This window comes from Cyrtonyx montezumae, unplaced genomic scaffold (assembly GCF_038088225.1).
Source record: "Cyrtonyx montezumae isolate F1298 unplaced genomic scaffold, pur_monq_1.0 scaffold_29, whole genome shotgun sequence".
NCBI lineage: Eukaryota > Metazoa > Chordata > Aves > Galliformes > Odontophoridae > Cyrtonyx > Cyrtonyx montezumae.
This window is the reverse complement of record NW_027072033.1, coordinates 10,357,984-10,375,673: the sequence shown is the minus strand read 5'-3', so window position 1 is coordinate 10,375,673 and position 17,690 is coordinate 10,357,984. Positions and strand designations below refer to the sequence as shown.

Here is a 17,690-nt window from a genome sequence, read left to right as displayed (position 1 = left end):
ACTCAATAACTTCTGCCTGCTATTCTGATTTTTGGTGCAATTGCAACTGAAGATCTAACTGAGAAGACAGAAAGGCAGTCTATAAATTTCAGCCTTTCTGCCTTAGAAAGACCACAAGCTCATCTCACAGTTTCAGTGCCCTTCTCGTTCTGCCTTGTATTATTGCTTGTCCTTCTCTCTTCCCTTCTCTCCTTCACAGTGGGGCTAGGTGCTGACAGATGATGTAAGAGGACAGAAATACAGGGGACAGTTACAAACTGAAAATGAAATACAAACATAAGTGAGAATAAAGCAGTGACTTGAGTTACATATCTGCTATTAGTGGCTGAATAAATAATCCAGCAGTCCCAAACACACAAAGGATTATAAACACCCAGAGAAATACTCTGTCAATCACCATAGCTATGTATTTCCAATCATCTTCCACCTGTAAGAGAAAAAAAAACGAAGGACAGATTATATGTAGCATAACTTATAATTGTGAGTTAACATTAAATGGTAAAAAAAAGGTCCCTGATGCTTTTGAATAAGAACACACATCCAGGAAAGAAAGTCGCTTGTGGTGTTTATATCTTTTGCAGTTTTAACGTGTCTTGGGGTCTGTTCTCTTAACAGTATTTATAACTTCTGGCTGAGAACATTAAACACTGACAATAAACTGGATATTTTTCTGATTATTCCAGTTAGTTGGCAAGCTATAGTTGTGACGGACAATAGCAAACAGAATGAGACCATGTGATGGGTGCAGATGGAGTTGATGTGGCAGCAGGTTGAGCCACCTCAGCTGCACATAGCTGCATCCTGCAAAGGATCTGGTCTGGTTGCCCACATATGAGATAGCTTCTTCTCTGGCATAATTTGCCACTCTGCCATTCCAGCCAAAGTCACTGCCTCCAGCAAAATGGACAACTTTAGGAAAGCAAACATCCTGACTGAGCAAAGCAGTGCCATGTGCTGAGCAGGGTAGAGTGATTGTATCTCTGAGAGACATGCCCTAGAACCACTTCTACTGAAGTCACTGTCCTTTAAGCTATTCCTGGGCATGAGGACCACTGAACCAAAGAGCATTCACTAATGAGTTCTCTCCACTCTTTTCCTCCAAAAAGTTACTGCTCTAATTCTTGTGAAAGGTTATACAGCATGAACTCTCACTACTGTAGGTGCTTCCTACAGTAGTGAGAGTTCACGTTGTTTACGAAAACTTCCACAGTTTTCGTAAGCACTTCCACAATCTCCTTCTCTGGGAATATTCAAAATCTTTCTGGTTGCTTACCTGCGTGACCTAATGTAGGGAACCTGCTATAGCAGGGGTTTGAACTGGATGATCTCTAGATATCCCTTTCAATTTCAACAATTCTACAATTTCTAAAGGGCTTCTATTCATATGGCATGTGTCCATAACAGTACACACATGACTCTGTACATCTGAATGAAGCAAAAGCCTCCAGAATCATTTTCTCAATGCTTGTTGGAGAACAAAACATGTTATTTCCCTAAGGAAAGTACAAAAATCCTGTTTCCAATCCTTGGTGCATTGAAAAGGTGAGATATAGAGCTGCTGATGCACACACCAGACTAAAAATACTATCACATGTGGCAGGCGAGATTTGCAAAATGCGAATCGGTGTGACTGGAAATGAAAGACTTATCATGAGCTGTATAATCAAATGGCACATTATTTGAACTGCTTCATGCAAAGTCTCCTCTTATTTGGAATGCATTGAATAAACTAGCTGAATACAGTTCATGGGTATAGTTTCTGCTGCTGTGGCAATGAAAACAGGGCTGAAATGTTGGGGTGAAGCAAAGCACTATGAGCGTAGTTACTAAGAAAGGCTCATTTCAATCTCTGCCCTACTCTGTACTGCTGGACTCCTTTCCTTTTCTCTGAGCTCATCCTATGAATTCAGTTACCAGGCCTTAACTGTAGACCATTATTCGAAGTTATGTACCTCATTATCAGACAAATTTTCCTGCGGGTGATAAAAAAAATGTGGAGGGAATTAAGTTTTTGGGTTGCACTGAAACTGCATTAATTGGTCCTGATTTCAACCAAATATTTGGATAGAAAGAACATTTTTCAATAATTCTCATGCAAAATATTAGCCATTTTTGATAGAAATACAGGTGCATTTCATATTGAAATGGAATTTGTCTTCTCATAGCATCAAAAAAACATCCACATTTGAAGTTAGAGCAAAATGTTTCATTAGGATTACAACTATTTAAAAAACATCTTGTAGCGTCAAAATATTTTTATTCCTTATGAGGCCTTGGCAAGTGTTTATGTGAGATAATCTTTATGGGAGCTGCTTTTAGCTGTGTTTACACACCCAAGGCTCTGGCATTCTTAAGATTACAATATGCATCATTTTCTATGACTGCAACCGCAGCTAGGATGAAGGGTTTATAACCTCGCACACGCTAATTTGTTTGTTCAAATGACAATTTACTTTTTTACGAAAAAAAACCTTTTTTGTGTGTGATCTTTTTCATCTGTTGCCTGTTTTTATTTGACTGCCTTATCCAAAACCAAAACATTTATTTCAAAACTGGAAATACTATCATGATGAAAGTTCAGTGAGGTAAACTGCTTCAAAAAAGTAAAAAAAAGTAATCAGAAAACACCATAATGAAACACAAAAAGGAAAGGAATATGTCTACCACGTTTGTCCCTGGATGAGAAGAGTTTTTTTCCAAAACACCAGCTGCATAGCAGGTTGTTTGCTCCTCTGCTAACACAGAAGAGCTCCCAGCTTGGCAAACAGCACTTTTGTTACAGTGATATTGATGCTCACCAGGGCCGAGCAGTTCAGGAGTGCTAGGACAGTCCCTTCTAAGGAACTACAGAAATAGGGTTAGAAGACTCTTTCAAAAGCTTCATCTAGACTACTTCCTGCCCCCTGACAGTGGCTTCTCTTCTTCACACGGAATTGTTATCATCATGACTGATCTAAAATTGTCTTACTGCTTAAATTATCCACCAGGGATAGAGGAGAAACAGGTGAAATCACTATTGTTGTTCCATCCCCAGTGCATGATTTGGGCTCCCCCTTTCTGAAGGAAACTGACCAATTCACAGTTTCTTCTTTAGACATACCAGCTCCAGTGTCCTTGAGCTGCCACCCTACATCACGTTTGCCCTTGCTCACTATTCTCTCATGGAATGCAGCAAGTGTGACCTTATGCCCAGCTTGGTGGCTGCCTCACTTACCTCTTTGGTTTCATTTTGAGACTTCATGTTCTCTGTGATGAACTGAACATTGTTGATGACATCTTCCACTTCCGGGGAGTATTCTGTGTGTTCTGCCATCCATTTCAATGATTGATGACTCAGTTGACTCCTTTTGGTTGAGGTGAATTTGGCTGCTTTACCACAATGACAGCACTGGTGTTCCTTATGAAATTTGTTATCTTTGTGTTTCCTGTGCTTTGATTTGTCTGATGTTTTGGCTGATCCTTTCTTGGTCTTTTTGGAGATGTTTTTTTTCTCTTGTTCTAGAGGCCGCTGCATCAACAAAACTTTTGGGAGGAAGCTAAGAAAGACAGTTTTTACCCATTTGGGCATTGCGTGTGTAGTTGAAGTTCTGTAATGTATATTTAGGACAAACACAGTGATGACAATGGAGAGAGTCACAAATATCATAGTGAAGAGCAAATATTCACCTACAAGAGGTATTACTAAAGAGGTAGATGGAATTGTTTCTGTGATCACCAGTAAAAATACAGTCAAAGAAAGCAGCACAGAGATGCAAAGAGTCACCTTCTCACCGCAATCAGAAGGCAGGTAAAAAACTAGCACTGTCAGGAATGAGATGAAGAGACAGGGAATGATCAAATTTATGGTGTAGAACATTGGCAACCTTCGAATATAAAAGGAATACGTTATATCTGTGTAGATCTCTTCACAGCAGTTATATTTGATGTCATGTTTGTAACCAGAAGCATCAACTATTTCCCACTCACTATTTTCCCAGAACTCATTCATATCTACTTTGGAGCCAATTATCAGAAGATCAATTTTGGCTTTGTCATAAGTCCATGAGCCAAATTTCAAGGAACAGTTCTGATGATCAAATGGGAAAAAAGTAATATCCATGGGACAGGAGCTTTTAAATATAGCTGGTGGTGTCCAGGTGATCGTTCCATCATAGCGAAGAAGGGCTTTTGTCTTGCCTTCAACTTGAAAATCTCCTACAGCACTAGAAAAACAAATGAAGCAAAGAAAATACCATGAAAGGAAAATAATGTATTTTCATGGATACAGCAATATTATACTTTTCAAAAGAAGAGTAAAATAGAAAGCATTTATCATACTTATTATATAAGACAATATCAGGTTTCCAAATTTTATCAGCTGGTACCCGAACAAATTCAATTCCATCATATTCTCTGGGATCCCATCGCAATTTGTAGTCATTCCAAATCTAAAAGAAGAATAGATAAGAAGTATAAACACTGTTATCAGCAAGTATCTGCCTCACAGATCTTCCTCACAAATGTGAGGTTTCAACAGAGACTGGAAGAGAATCATGAGTAGAAGGGGACAATGATCTTAAAGATATCAAAATCACAAGCTGGAGAAACATGGGACATAGGTGAGTATTGCTCACATTGGTTTGCCATCTCCTTCTCTGTGAGGACCTATGATAACTGCAGCTATTATCTGCTGACATGCTGAGATCTCTCCTCTGGCTTGCTACTTTAGTGCATAGTAGTGTTACTTTCCACTGCAAGCAAAAAACACGGGCCCTGCTGCTGCCCATATTGGAGTGGATTCTGAAGGCTAGAGGAGACTAATGTCAAAGGAAACCAACATCATAAAGAGAAAAGAGGTGCCTGTGCCCAATGACAGGTTGGTGTGGCTGGGGAGCATTATTGGCTTTACAGGGGCAGTGAATTACGATGTCAGAAGCAGGTGGGGATGCCCAGCAGCTCTCTTTCATTTCTCTATACTGACTTATCACTGAGTTTTGGACCAAGTTCTCACAACCTACACTGAAGATCCTGGTCTTAAGTATCATAGCTTCGCTGGGAATCTTTGTGTGGATCTCAAACAGGGTCTGGAGGAGGCTGTTTTGGTGAAAAATAACTTGTTTCTCTCAGCAGTTAACATTCTTTAGGGATCTTTGCTTATGTATGTGTGCTAAAACCATCAGGTGAAATGGAGGCACGTTCTTTCCAATGTTTTCATTGGAATCTTCAGTCTGGAGATGAATTAGGATCACAGAATTGCATATTTAATCACTTTTAAAGGGTACATACAGCTAAATTTAGTAGTGATAAACCAGCGATAATGAAATTGGAGAAACTCAGAACACAGAAAAGATAGGCTATATAACTCCTCAGGAAAGAAAAAGAAAAAAAAAAAGAAGAAATTACTAACTCAAATTTTGCTAATGTAATTTTTCATTATTTGTACCTCTAAAATCATATTACAAAACAAGCACTCATCATATAGACCTAACATTTCATCACATTATTGCAAAGTATATGAGAAATGCAATGCAGTCACTTACATGTCTTAACCACAAATTGGTTTCCATAATCTGATTGACTTCATCCTAGAAAGAAATACAGACACACACATCTTCACTCATAAATCATCTGTACTATGCTGAGATGGCCATAATCTTATTCTGATAAAAATAGAAACCAGAATTCCAGAATTAACTGACACCAGCTTTTTTTTCTGTCTGTTGTCAGAGGCTCTTGGGTGGATAATAAAGATAACTGGGCAGAACTGGGCTATTTTCATAGGGTTTGGAGGTGGTCACAAACAATATATATATTACAGACAACTGCAGCTCTACCAAAATATTTTTAAGGCTCTGCTGAAAAATTATGCCCCATATGTGTGTGGCAGAGAGCTGCACTAGATTGCCAAAGGCCTGAGTGTATCAAGGCCAAAAAACTTACAACTGCTGTGATCACTGCCGTGAGAATAAGGTTCTGCTGCTGTCTATGTGTTTTGTTGGATTTTAAAATGCACTATTTACATAGTACAGTGCTGGACAATATTCAAGTAAAATTACATCTACACTGTAGTTCTTGCATTCCCAAGCAAAGTTCTGTAGCAGGTGAACTAAACCTGGGCTGTTAAATCACTGTTGCAATGAAAACACGAGGGTGCTGCAAAAAGCACAAAAATAAAAGATGGGATCCTGTTCTGAGTAGCTTTCAGCCTAAAACTGTTTGGAAAGATTCAGGTTATAAGCATCTATGAATGCAGCCTAACATTTCCAGTTTAAATATCCGTTAGAGTATTGTTTTGTGTAGTTCTTTAATATCTAAACATGCGATGTCAAAAGTTTTAAGATATTTACAAGCCAAAGAATTCAGAAAATGCAGAGAATTTTTATCCTTGAGTACAGAAGACTAAGTATTAAGATAGTTCTGAAAGGCTTGTTGGGCTCTTGTCTAATGGGTAAAGTATCTAAGCCCTTCCCAAACCCATGAAGCTTGACAAAATCCTATGGACCCACAGGAGAACTAGGCTGTGTGTTACACAGCACAAATGCAAACTGGTGTCCCCAGGGTAGCAGGCCCTGTCACTGTGAACATTTGGCACTGCTGCTCCAGATGCCAGGGGCTCCTGCCTAGAGTGGAGGGATTCGATGTGACAGAGATAGCCAAAGAATCTGTACAGTCTGAACTGCTTGAATGAGGATCTGAAGCGACCTAACTGACAGAATGGCAAAGGTCTCACTGTGCACACACAGGCAGCCATGATAACATCAGCTATGGGGGCTGCATGTGCAGCTATCATGAGTATGTCTGCTGTTGGAGCAAACCAACAATCATGCCCAAATATCAGAAGTTTTACAATCATGCCCAAATATCAGAAGTCTTCTGTAGTCAATCTTACCACATTTGTAAGCTGGGTAATGGCCAATTCAAAATACACCGTGACAGGATTGGACACATTTTCTACTGGCCTGATGAACTGGTTGTAGTGGGAGAAGAGTTTGTGAAATAGCTGTTCCTCCGACTTGCAAGCTGTGGTGTCTGCATTGGTAAAGATAAATAGCAAGTACTTCAGATGTAAGGAAGAGGGAAAGAAGATCCTAATTAACATGCTGCTCCAGACTTTACTTCTGGATCTTGTGCTTGGCACTGTGTATCCAGATAAAAAAAAAAAAAGTGTAGGCTTTGTTAAAGATGAACAGTTCTTTGGGAACAAGAGAAAGCTGGAGCTCCCAATTAGTATGGGACAGCCAGATAGCTTAGCAAGAACAAGGCACATGGCAGGCCCTGAACTGCCTCACTGCAGAAACAATAAGATTGCTCCCAATCTGTTACATACACCCCAAATCTGATACTGTTATTTTCCTAATGCTCAAGGCAAAATACTTTGATTTCAAAAGGAAAGATTAAATTGTGTGGGTTCTGGCCTGTGATCACACAGATGTCCTACAGAAAGATGCTTACTTTAAACATACAACACCATTTTCATGCTTGGACCACTCATTCCTCTGTTTTGAACCTTCTGTGTTAACAAAGCATGTTCAGATACAGAGGATTATCAGAATTTAAAAGCTGAAATTATGGTTATTGCTTACTTTTATCTGTGAGTGAAAATACCAGTAAAACTGGTAAGATTTGGTGTTTTGCTCCATCCTTTTTGGAACACCTAGAGAACAGCTGAATGTCTGCAGAATTTGGATGTCTGTATACTATGTATTGTGACTTTTAAAAAAGAAATTGCAGTTTCCTTTTCAGATCTCCTTATTACCACCCACTGCACTGTGAGTAGAAGTCCCCTGTTGTGGGAACACAGGTTTTCCTACCACAGCCACAAACCTAAAGCCAAGAAGTCTAAAATCATGTTTCATCTGAATTTTTCCTACTGGCTTAGTAACACACTTAAAGTGAAAGAAGCAGGTAAATACTTAGGCCTCTCATTTTTATACTCTAGCTGCAGATGCTCATCTTGTTGGTGTTACTTTAAGACAGTGCCTTTTATTTCTGTTAATATTAAGTGCTGTAACTCACAAATGTCCTGGTCCTACAAGCTTTCAAAAGAGGAACACAAGCTTTCAGCAGGAGCACTGCTGAAACTCAATGAGATGCATAGAAATCACTGCACCAGAAACAGACTACGAACAGCAGTGAATAAAATGCAATGAGTTCTCACTTTTGGAGGTAGGAGCATGGAATGTGTGAACCTTCAGCCTGCATTATTTTAGCAGCAGTAAAATTCAAGCATCAAGCAAAATTCTGAGCGCTTCTCTTTCAGTTTCATTCTTTGCTAGAAACAGTTCTTCAATTAGTTCTCAGAATAAAATTGAAGAGTTTTACCTGTGAAAACTAATATTGCTGTAGCTCTCTTAAAATTCTGTTGAAATGTTATAAGTTTCAAGTTAGGAACAGACAATAGAAGCTTTAAATTGTATTAATTCTTTAGAAACAGAAACAGAGACAGTGACTAGAAAATACTTTATGAGACTAGCATCAAAGACAGCCTACCTGTAATTAAGGATGTGAGCATGAACACCCATTCAGCAAAAGCAGGGAGACACCAACATAACCGCCTCTTGGGATGCATAACCAGAAGCAGAACTGACCTTCCTTTTGAGAATAGAGACCTGACGAAGCCCAGGAACTGAAAGCAAGAAGACACTGAAGCCCCTTGGTAATTAAGGGGTGCAAAGATGGATTTCAGTTTCGCATTTGCAGCAAACTCTGCAGTTGGCTAAGCAGAGCAAAGCCTGGCAGGGTTCCTTCCACAGTCACCAGGAGAGAAGAGCTTATGCTGTGCAGAGAGAAGGGAGTGGGAGCATCCTATCAGGTGACTTTCACATTTCCAGGCACCCGCACCCTTGCCTCTGGGGGATGTGTAAGTGTCGAGGAGAGGGAAGAAAGGCAAGAGGCAGAGTGGCTGTGGATCTGGGGTGAGGGAGGAATCCTCCTGGCTCTCCATGTACTGAGTAAAACACACTTAGTCAAAAGCATCTTTTTTAACTATTTCTTGGTCCTCACCAGAGTGAGCCTGTCAAAATATTCAGGGATGAAGCAACTTCACTTTTCTGACCAAGGACTAATTGCAAGCAGGGGGAATGCATGCACACATCTACTAGAAAAGACATCTGAGCCTTGAAGTAGGAAGAGCATCATGTGCTGGAATTGCTTGACAGTATTCCATGCTAATAAATCTAAAGGCAAATAGATTGATTCTGGTCTTCTGACAGGAAATGAATGCTGAATTCTCTCTTAACAGACAAGCCAGCTCACAACACCCATTTTCCTATGATTTTTGTGTGTCTGTGTGCATGCGCTTGGACAAAGAATCTCCTTTATGTGTGCTCAGTACAGCATGAACACATCCGAGTGGTGGGAATAGTGCCTTGACCAAAACAGAGCTGTTGCTGATTTGCCATAATTACATTGTTGTAAAAGTGTGGGGAGAAAAGCCTTGAAAGGAAAAAAGATGCCCTTTTTCTGCCCAGTACAGAGGCAATGCTGCAGCTCAGGAGGTGAAATTGATACACTTTCTTTTCAAGTTGTTAAAATGTGATTAGAAAGGAAGCGGTCTGCATGAAAAAAGAGATTTAAGAATGCGTTGCCTGAATAGAACTGATATCTGAAGCAAACAAAGTTGCCCAAAGTTCCCCTTCAGGGAAGCTCATGTTTCCTTCTTGAATTTATGCTGCCCACAACGCGCTGTAATTCGCAGAATTATGCAACTGCATTGCATCAGAGGACACCAGTTACTGGCTGTAATACGTTATGGTATACACACTCCAGTTCAGTATAGTGCTTATATACAGTAACATAGCTGAAGTCAATGTGAAAACAAACTGACCACAAATTAAATTGTTTGGGCACTTCCAAAACTTTTTGTTCTTCCAAACAACAGACAGGACAAGGAATGTGAGAAGTAAAAACATCTACAAATACATATCTGGGTTAAATTGAAAGGCCTGTGGTGGTGAGGGTAGTGAATACATTGCCCCTCCAGAGAAAAGGAGAGCAATAGCAGAGCAGCCAGAAAGATTATTCTTACTGTTCCTGGGGATCAGAGCTGCTTTGTATGGAGGCAAATGCACAGGAGAAGCAGGCTGAGATAGGAGGCTGTACCAATCTTACAGCAAGAAGATGAGAGGAAGGAGTTTACTATGCCTGCCCTGCAGGCTGGACACTGCTGGGATGGATGTTGCCATTACACACCACTGATGATAGATCCAGATGGGAAGAGCAGAGAGAGCAGGGAGGGGATAAGCAACCTCTCAGTGTTCTCTTGTTCAAGGCTATCCATCTGTTTGCTTACAATAGCTGTGCTGAAATACATGTGGAGATCATTGAATGGTTTGGATTGAACAGAACATTAAAGCCTACCCAGTTTCCCTCAATTTGCCCTCCACCAGCTCAGGCTGTATAGGGCCCCATCCCACCTAGCTTTGAGCATCTCCAGGGATGGGACACCCACAGTTCTCTGGGCAGCCAGTGCCAGGACCTCTCTGCACTCTGAGTAAAGAATTTCCTCCTAACACCTAGCCTAGATCTTCTTTTTTCTTTTTCTTTACTTTAAAGCCATTTCTCCTAGCCCTATCACTACTTGCCCTTGTAAGTAGTCGCTCCCTTCTGTTTATAAAATCCCTTTAGGTACTGAAAAGCCACAGTGAGTTCTCCTTACAACCTTCTTTTCTCCAGGCTGAACAAACCCAGCTCCCTCAACCTGTCTTCATAGTGCTCCAGCCTTCTGATCATCTTCATGGCCTTCTCTGGATCTGTTCCAGCTGTTCTAAATCCTTCTTATGCTGGGGGCCCCAGACCTGGATGCAACACTCCAGATTGGTCCTCACAAGGACAGAGCAGAGGGGGACAATCCCTTCCCTCTCCTTGCTGCTACCCCTCTCCTGATGCAGCCCAGGATTCTGTTGGCCTTCTGGGCTGCCAGTGCACACTGCTGGCTCATGTACAGCTTTTGCCTACTCTGCTTGCCTACTCCCCTCTCTTGTCCCTTTTTGTTACTGTTACATGTTCTTTTTCCTCCTCTACAAGAATGAAGCCTGCTTCAGCCTCTGTCTTTCTAGTTCTTCATTCTATTCCTCTGTACTGCTGGTGTCTGACATCTTATGTTTCTTTCTCTCTGTCCTCCCTCTCTTTAATGATTGTTCTCTGAAGACCACTTTACCTTCCATGGTGTCTCGTCACTGAAACACAAAGCCTAGAGCACAAGCATGTCTGCTTCCATGGATGCCCAAGTAGCCTCTCTCATGTTCACACTGAGACATAAACTGAGACAGCTCATTCAGGTCATCACCCTGTCTCGCTCCAATTTATAGGAGAGAGAGGAGGTTCTTTGATATATGTATACCCAGTGTGAGATTAAGAAACTACCATTCAAATGTTGGTCCAACCAGTTTATAACTAATCTTAATCAGGGAGATGGGAAAGGGGAGGACAGACACTATTACCAATTAAGGTGCTGGGGAAGGGAAGGCGGGAAAAAGAAAAGATAGGAAAGAAGCAAGAATTGTATTAGGTGGGGATAGTCCCCACCAGGATCCAGCAGTGGTCCCTTTGCATGCCGTTCTGATCATCTGAGGCAGGAGAGCGGTGGAGGGGAGAGAGCAGCAGCAGATGCAGAGCCTTGGGCAGCAAGCAGTTACCAGGAAGAAGCAGCGAGGTCCAGGAGAAAGCAGCAGAACTCAGGTGGCAGGCCCAGAAGGGAGTCCATCAGCATGCAGGGATCAGCTCGCTGACGGTTCTGATGGAAGAACACCTATTCTCATGGCTGTTGTTCTCTCTTTTATCTTCAATTTTTCCTGCCTACGTGTCATCCCTGGGTGCTAGAGTAAGTATGTGACTACCACCTGAGATGGCTATTTCCCCCAAGATAAGTCCACACAAAAGACAGTTCTCCAGCCATTGAGCTGGGGCTTATCTCTTTCTCGTTGCCCCAGGACGTGTCCATTTGTGTCCCTCAGACAAAGGATTTTGCAACCCTTGCCCAGGACTTTCTTGGATTTGTTCATCAGCAAGCTTTGAGGCAATGGCCTAAAAAATAACAATATCTTACACACCCTTTGTTCACATGTGAGTACAAAACACCTTGAAAGGTCTCAGACTGAGCAGTGCATTCACAGAGCTGGTTTTCCTTCACTATCTGCAGCAATGCCATGTGCAAACCCTAGGCTGAGCCTCTGTCCTATTCTGGGATCTTAAATGCCAACAGTTTTTACTCCCTGATCCATTAGTCACTGGCTGGAGGCTTTTAGTGTGCAGGAGATTTGGAGCATGAATGTGGATGGAACTCAGGGGGCCACTGCATGCAAATGCAGTTCCCTGTGCTCTAAGATGATTTATACGAAGGCATTTTTGGCAGTGAGGTTTTAAGTGATGGGTGGAAAGAGGCCACAAAGCCTGCATCAACCAAAACTATTGCAAAAACCAAGCATAGAATGAATTTCTTCAGTTCAGTTCAGTTCACTCTATGGTACAGTCCTATCTTCTTGTTCATCTGTTTTAAAGGAATAAAACCATGACAATCAGATAGTGAGGCAGTCGTTACATGCTGAATAATAGAGTACATTGAGGAGGATGCTTGCTGAGGTGATGCAGTACCCAGAGTGTGAGAAAAAGATCCATCTTTTTAAAGTTAGAACGTCTTAAAGTATCACTGATATCAACATCCTCAAAGAGCATCACTCTTTTCAGCTTTGCTGACCTTAAGTTTGGAACAACTCTTCTTGGAATTTGGTAGAGACTTACTATAGGCTGATAAAACTTAATCAGTTTTAAGGAAGCTAAAACCCAAATTGGTAATATCTATTTGGCTTTTCTACTATTCTTACTAAAGCAGAAAGTTTTGGGATGTGTTTCAACATGCAAAATATGTAATTCCACACTTCTCTAATGTAAATACCTTTATTTTGTGCAAACATACATGAATATTTGCTGTAGCTCTTTAATTACCAAAATGGAAATCAAGACATATTTTGAAGTAACTGTGAAAGGATATAACAGATAAAGCAGTAGAGAATAATTTGTTTATGCACTTTATTATGACAACATCAATAATGTAAAGCTACTAAATCCTACAGTGACATTTGCAATGTCTCCAGGGGTGGTAATATAGCAAAAAATTAACTTCTGAAACATTAGTAGGGGTAAAAAACAAACAAGAAGTGTAAAAAGAATCACTTAAATGATGGACTGTGGGATTCAGTGAATGAAGAGGATCTTCCAAACATCCTGTTTTGGTATTGAAGATAATGGGTAAAGCAGCAATACTGTTAAGGAAAATATGCTAGCAATGAGTATGATGACTGGAAAGGATTTTGGAATGAAAGATAAATGGTCAGACTGAGGAGAAGAGAGAAGGGAATATGACTGAAATCAAGAATACCTAAAGGTCTGAATTTCTGCAGCTTAAAAAGGAGGAAGGAAAATTAAATTAGAGAGTTTAGCACCACAGAGAATGTTGCTTGGAAATGTGGAGCAGTATGGTGGCCAGCTAGTATGAGATAATGTTTCTTTGTATATAAGCATCAAGCTGGCTTTCCTACTCATTAATACTTCTTGAAAGAATGAATTGACTGAATGAATTGTTCAAAATGATGATACAGAGCAGAGACCTAACAAATTCATTAAGTAATATGGCATTACATGGAACAGGTGGCTCAGGCACCACGTGTGCTGAGCTGCTTAGAAAAGAACAACAATTTAAGGACAAATACATATGCTGTTTGAATAACACCTTTGTGCCTATATTCCAGTGGGCCTTCAGGCAAGTAGGACATCATGTTTTTATTAGGTTTGTGGGCTTGTGCATCTCCTCTGTTGACATCTTTGTATTTGTAAGAGAAGCATGAAGACAATCAGCAAAGTTGACTTTCTTCTTTATGTTGCAGTGCTTTATTTTTATTAAACACTAGTCTGACAGCCACAGAGTTCTGTGCACTTCTTTTATTGCATGGTTTTGTGAATGTTACGAGTTCAGACATTTCTAGGGCAAGCAGAGCCATCAATACCTCTTGTGCCTCTGGCCAAAAAGTGTAAGGAGAAAACCTGATGTCATTACAGTCAAAAATAATCTTCTCTGTTGTGTTTTGAAGGAGCATTTGGAAAGGAAAAAATAACAGCAACATTATAAAGAGCACTGTGATTGAGAAAGGAAATGAAAAAAAATTGCAAACTATCATCTATTTTATTAACACAAGTACTGCCATTATTAATTAAGAAAGGTAATATATTAAGGGGACAGGCTTCGAGTTCTGCGCATAGGCTTGAGCTTTGACAGTGAGGAACTTTTGGCAATCTGTTAGCGTGTCACAGTCTTTGCAATGTCATCTTAGGTTTTGTAAGCAGAGCTGAGAGATTACTGCATTTGTTTTAGGCAAAAGTAGATGAACTACTTAGTGGGGGATTAACTCCATCCAATTCTAGCTAACTGTGGACTAGGTGACTAGTTTGAAGACTTTCTGTCATTGGTGAAGGAAGATGGGGTTCTCTAAGCTCAGCCTCTGAAGTCTGCCTTCTGGACGGCTTCAGTAAGGTCAGACTGCTTCCACATATTTTCCTTTCTTTTATTCATTTGGGATTGAAAAATCAGGGAGTAATACTTAGACTATTTCCAGTTAGATTTTGTTTGCTGAATGCTTGTATCACCAGACTTCCCCTAAAATTTGCCGTGCAGACAGTAACAAGGAAAATGTTCAGACTGACTATGATTAAGGCAGAACTATAAAAATGATGGGAAGAACTGTATTATTGTAAAGGATAAAATAGTAGGTGGTGGAATTGAGGGAAAACATGACAATACGTCTACAGGCCTCTAGAGTATGTGCAACAAGTCAGATGTTAGCTTTCTGTTCCACATTAAGGCATTGTAATATTGTTCATAAATCATTCTTGAGCTCATGGCTCATCTGTATGAATAATAAATGAGCACACATTAATTGCACAGGGAAGAATGTAAAGGAAGAGTCACACTGAAGGCTGCAAAGCATGTGTTGAACTAGAATGCACAGGGCAGGGCAGGCAGAGTTTATTTGTCATCCATACATGCTACCAAGGATGAAGCTGTTTTGAAACAAAAGTGGTGAAAAGGGTAAATATAAATTGCCAGGATACTCCCTTGGCTTCAGGTGTGAAAATTCAGCAGTAGATTTTCAGAGCCATAAAAGCAAAGATGAAGTGAAAACATGATGAATAGCAGGAAGTGGTACAAAGTACCAACAGCATTCCACTAGACAAGGTGGTACCAGGGCAAGAGTCAGCAACAGGACAACACAAATGATCACTGAGCTGCAGCCTGACAGGGAAAAACGGGGCAAAATTCTCTGAGTAGAACTATGGGGAGCCAGCAGCCATGACAGCTAGTACATGCTAGCTAGAAGCTTTGTAATTCAGAGAAGGTCAAAGTTTGAAAGAGGGCAACAATGAAAAGATGGGAGACTTTTTTTTTTTTTTTTTGTCAGATATCTTATTTTCCTTAGCACCTGTATTGTAAGCAGAAATTTCGAAGTAATTTCTCATAAGATAATTTTGGGAGGGTACAGCAGCTTTGCAGAAAAGAAACTGGGGATCCCCATGGACACCAGGTTGAGCAAGAGTCAGCCATGTGCCCTTGCCACATAGAAGGCTAATGGCATCCAGGGTTGTATCAGGGAAATTATCACTAGCAGGTTGAAGGTATCTTTCCCATGTCCTCACTAGTGAGGCCACACCTGGATTGCTGTATCCAAGTCTGGACTCCCCAAGGCAAGAGAGACATGTACACACTGGATAGAGTCCAGTTAAGGGCCATCAGGAAGATGAAGGGACTGGAGTACTTCTTCATCAGGGAAAGACTAAGAAAGGTGGGACTGACCAGCTTGGAGAAGAGGAGGCTTGGGGGGAACTCAACTAACACAAAAGGTGGGCCTGTGTGAATCTAATGAGGTTCAACATAACAAAGTGCAAGGTTTTGCAGTTGGGCCAGAGGAATCCCAGATACATAAACAGACTGGGAGAACTTGAGAATAGCCCTGCTGAGAAGGACCTAGGGGTCCTGGTGGATGAAAAACTGAACATGAGCCAGCAGTGTGCTCTTGCATCTCAGAAGGCCAATGGTGTCCTGGACTCCATCAGGCGAGGGGTGGCCATCTGGGAAAGGGAGGTGATTGTCCCTCTCTGCTCTGCCCTTGTGAGGCTCCGTCTGGAGTACTGTGTCCAGGTCTGGGTCCCCCAGCACAAAAAAGATGTGGAGCTGTTGGAGAGGGTCCAGAGGAGGGACACAAAGGTGCACAGATGGCACCTCCCCTACAAAGACAGGCTGAGGGAGCTGGGCTTGTCCAGCCTAGAAAGAGAAGGCTGTGAGGAGACCTCATTGTGGCCTTCCAGTATCTAACAAGGTATTATAAAAAGGAGGGGAATAAACTTTTTATTCGGCTAGATAGGGATAGGACAAGGGGGAATCATTTACAGCTCAAGGAGGGAAGATTTAGATTGAATGTCAGTGGGAAGTTCTTTACAGAGAGTGGTGAAGTGCTGGAATGGGCTGCCCCGAGTGGTGGTCATGGATGCTGCATCCATGGAAGTCTTCAAGATCAGGTTGGATGGGGCCATGGGCAACCTGGTCTAGTACCAGATCTTGTTGGCCCTGCCTGTTACAGGGTGGTTGGAACTTGATGATCCTTGGGGTTCCCAGCCATCCTATGATTCTGATTCTATGATCTCATCAATGTCTATAAATACCTGAAGGGAGCGTTCAAAGAAGACAGAGACTCTTTTCAGTGATGCCCAACTCCAGGACAGAAAGAAATGTGCTCAACTTGGAAGACAGAGTATTCCCTTTGAACACCAGGAAGCAATTCTGTGCTGTGCAGGTATTGGAGCACTGTTGCAGGCTACTCACAGAGGTTGCAGAGTATTCTCCTTGGAGTTCTTCCAATGCTGCCTTGACACAGGCCTGGACACCCTGCTCTGGGTGTTCCTACTGAAGCAGGACTGGAACAGACAAAACCAGAGGCCCCTGCCAACCTGCATTATATTGTGATTCTGTGATAACTAAACTAAGCTAATAAAAATAAAAAAGCCAATACAGTACACAAAACTTGATTTTACAATCTTTGTAGCATATACTTAAAAAATATTGTGTTGTTACAGAAAAATCTGTCAAAGATTACTCAGTCATACTTTCTACTTTCTCTACTTTTTACCAAGTCTAAATTGAGCAAAGGAATTCACAGGCCTGTTTAGGAAGCATCTGCAAATTCCTGAAGCTGGATGACCTTGCATTCACTTTAATACATCATGTGAATTTCATGACTCTTTTTTTTTTTTTTTTTTTTTTTGAGAGAGAGAGAGGGAGAGACTGTTCTGCTCCTTAAAAATAAGTACTTGCTTAACTTCAGCACATCCATTCCAGCACTGTACAAATAGGAAAACTGCCTGAGCAGTTTTCCCATGAATTACTCAATCACAAGTGTAGTCTACACCTTCATCACTGGACTGATAACCTGTGGGCAAGGGTAACAGCAATATTTCAAGCAACAGAACAGCATGGTGCACAAGCCCATTTTGTTTGAGCATGGATACCACTATGAACAGTTTTCAGAACTTGTTTCTCTCATTCAGAATGAGGCTAAGGATGAATACAAGTCTTAGGTTCAAATCACAAGCTTTTCTTTCCATGTGAGAGCACCCTGTACATTATCAGGCTTCTCCTGATAATACCAAATTTTCTACAGAGCCCAGGA

The 17,690-nt window shown here is 41.1% G+C and overlaps 1 protein-coding gene across 1 annotated transcript; it reads right to left on the bottom strand.

The window, feature by feature from the left end:
- Nucleotides 1-304: 304 nt before the first annotated feature.
- On the bottom strand, nucleotides 305-8,548 carry CHRNA6 (cholinergic receptor nicotinic alpha 6 subunit). The gene is made up of 6 exons (XM_065740726.1): nucleotides 8,470-8,548; nucleotides 6,869-7,008; nucleotides 5,520-5,564; nucleotides 4,318-4,427; nucleotides 3,215-4,202; nucleotides 305-427 (listed from the first exon to the last, which is right to left on the bottom strand). Exons 1-6 carry the CDS (start codon nucleotides 8,546-8,548, stop codon nucleotides 305-307), a joined length of 1,485 nt encoding a protein of 494 aa, XP_065596798.1.
- Between the last annotated feature and the right edge of the window lie 9,142 nt (nucleotides 8,549-17,690).

Excerpts from the sequence above, each read along its gene's own strand:
- CHRNA6 (XM_065740726.1), bottom strand. The coding sequence starts at position 8,548 with ATGCATCCCAAGAGGCGGTTATGTTGGTGTCTCCCTGCTTTTGCTGAA. Across the intron at positions 5,565-6,868 it reads TTACCCAGCTTACAAATGTG|GATGAAGTCAATCAGATTAT; the intron begins GTAAGATTGACT and ends ATTTCTTTCTAG. Across the intron at positions 4,428-5,519 it reads CCAATTTGTGGTTAAGACAT|ATTTGGAATGACTACAAATT; the intron begins GTAAGTGACTGC and ends TTCTTCTTTTAG.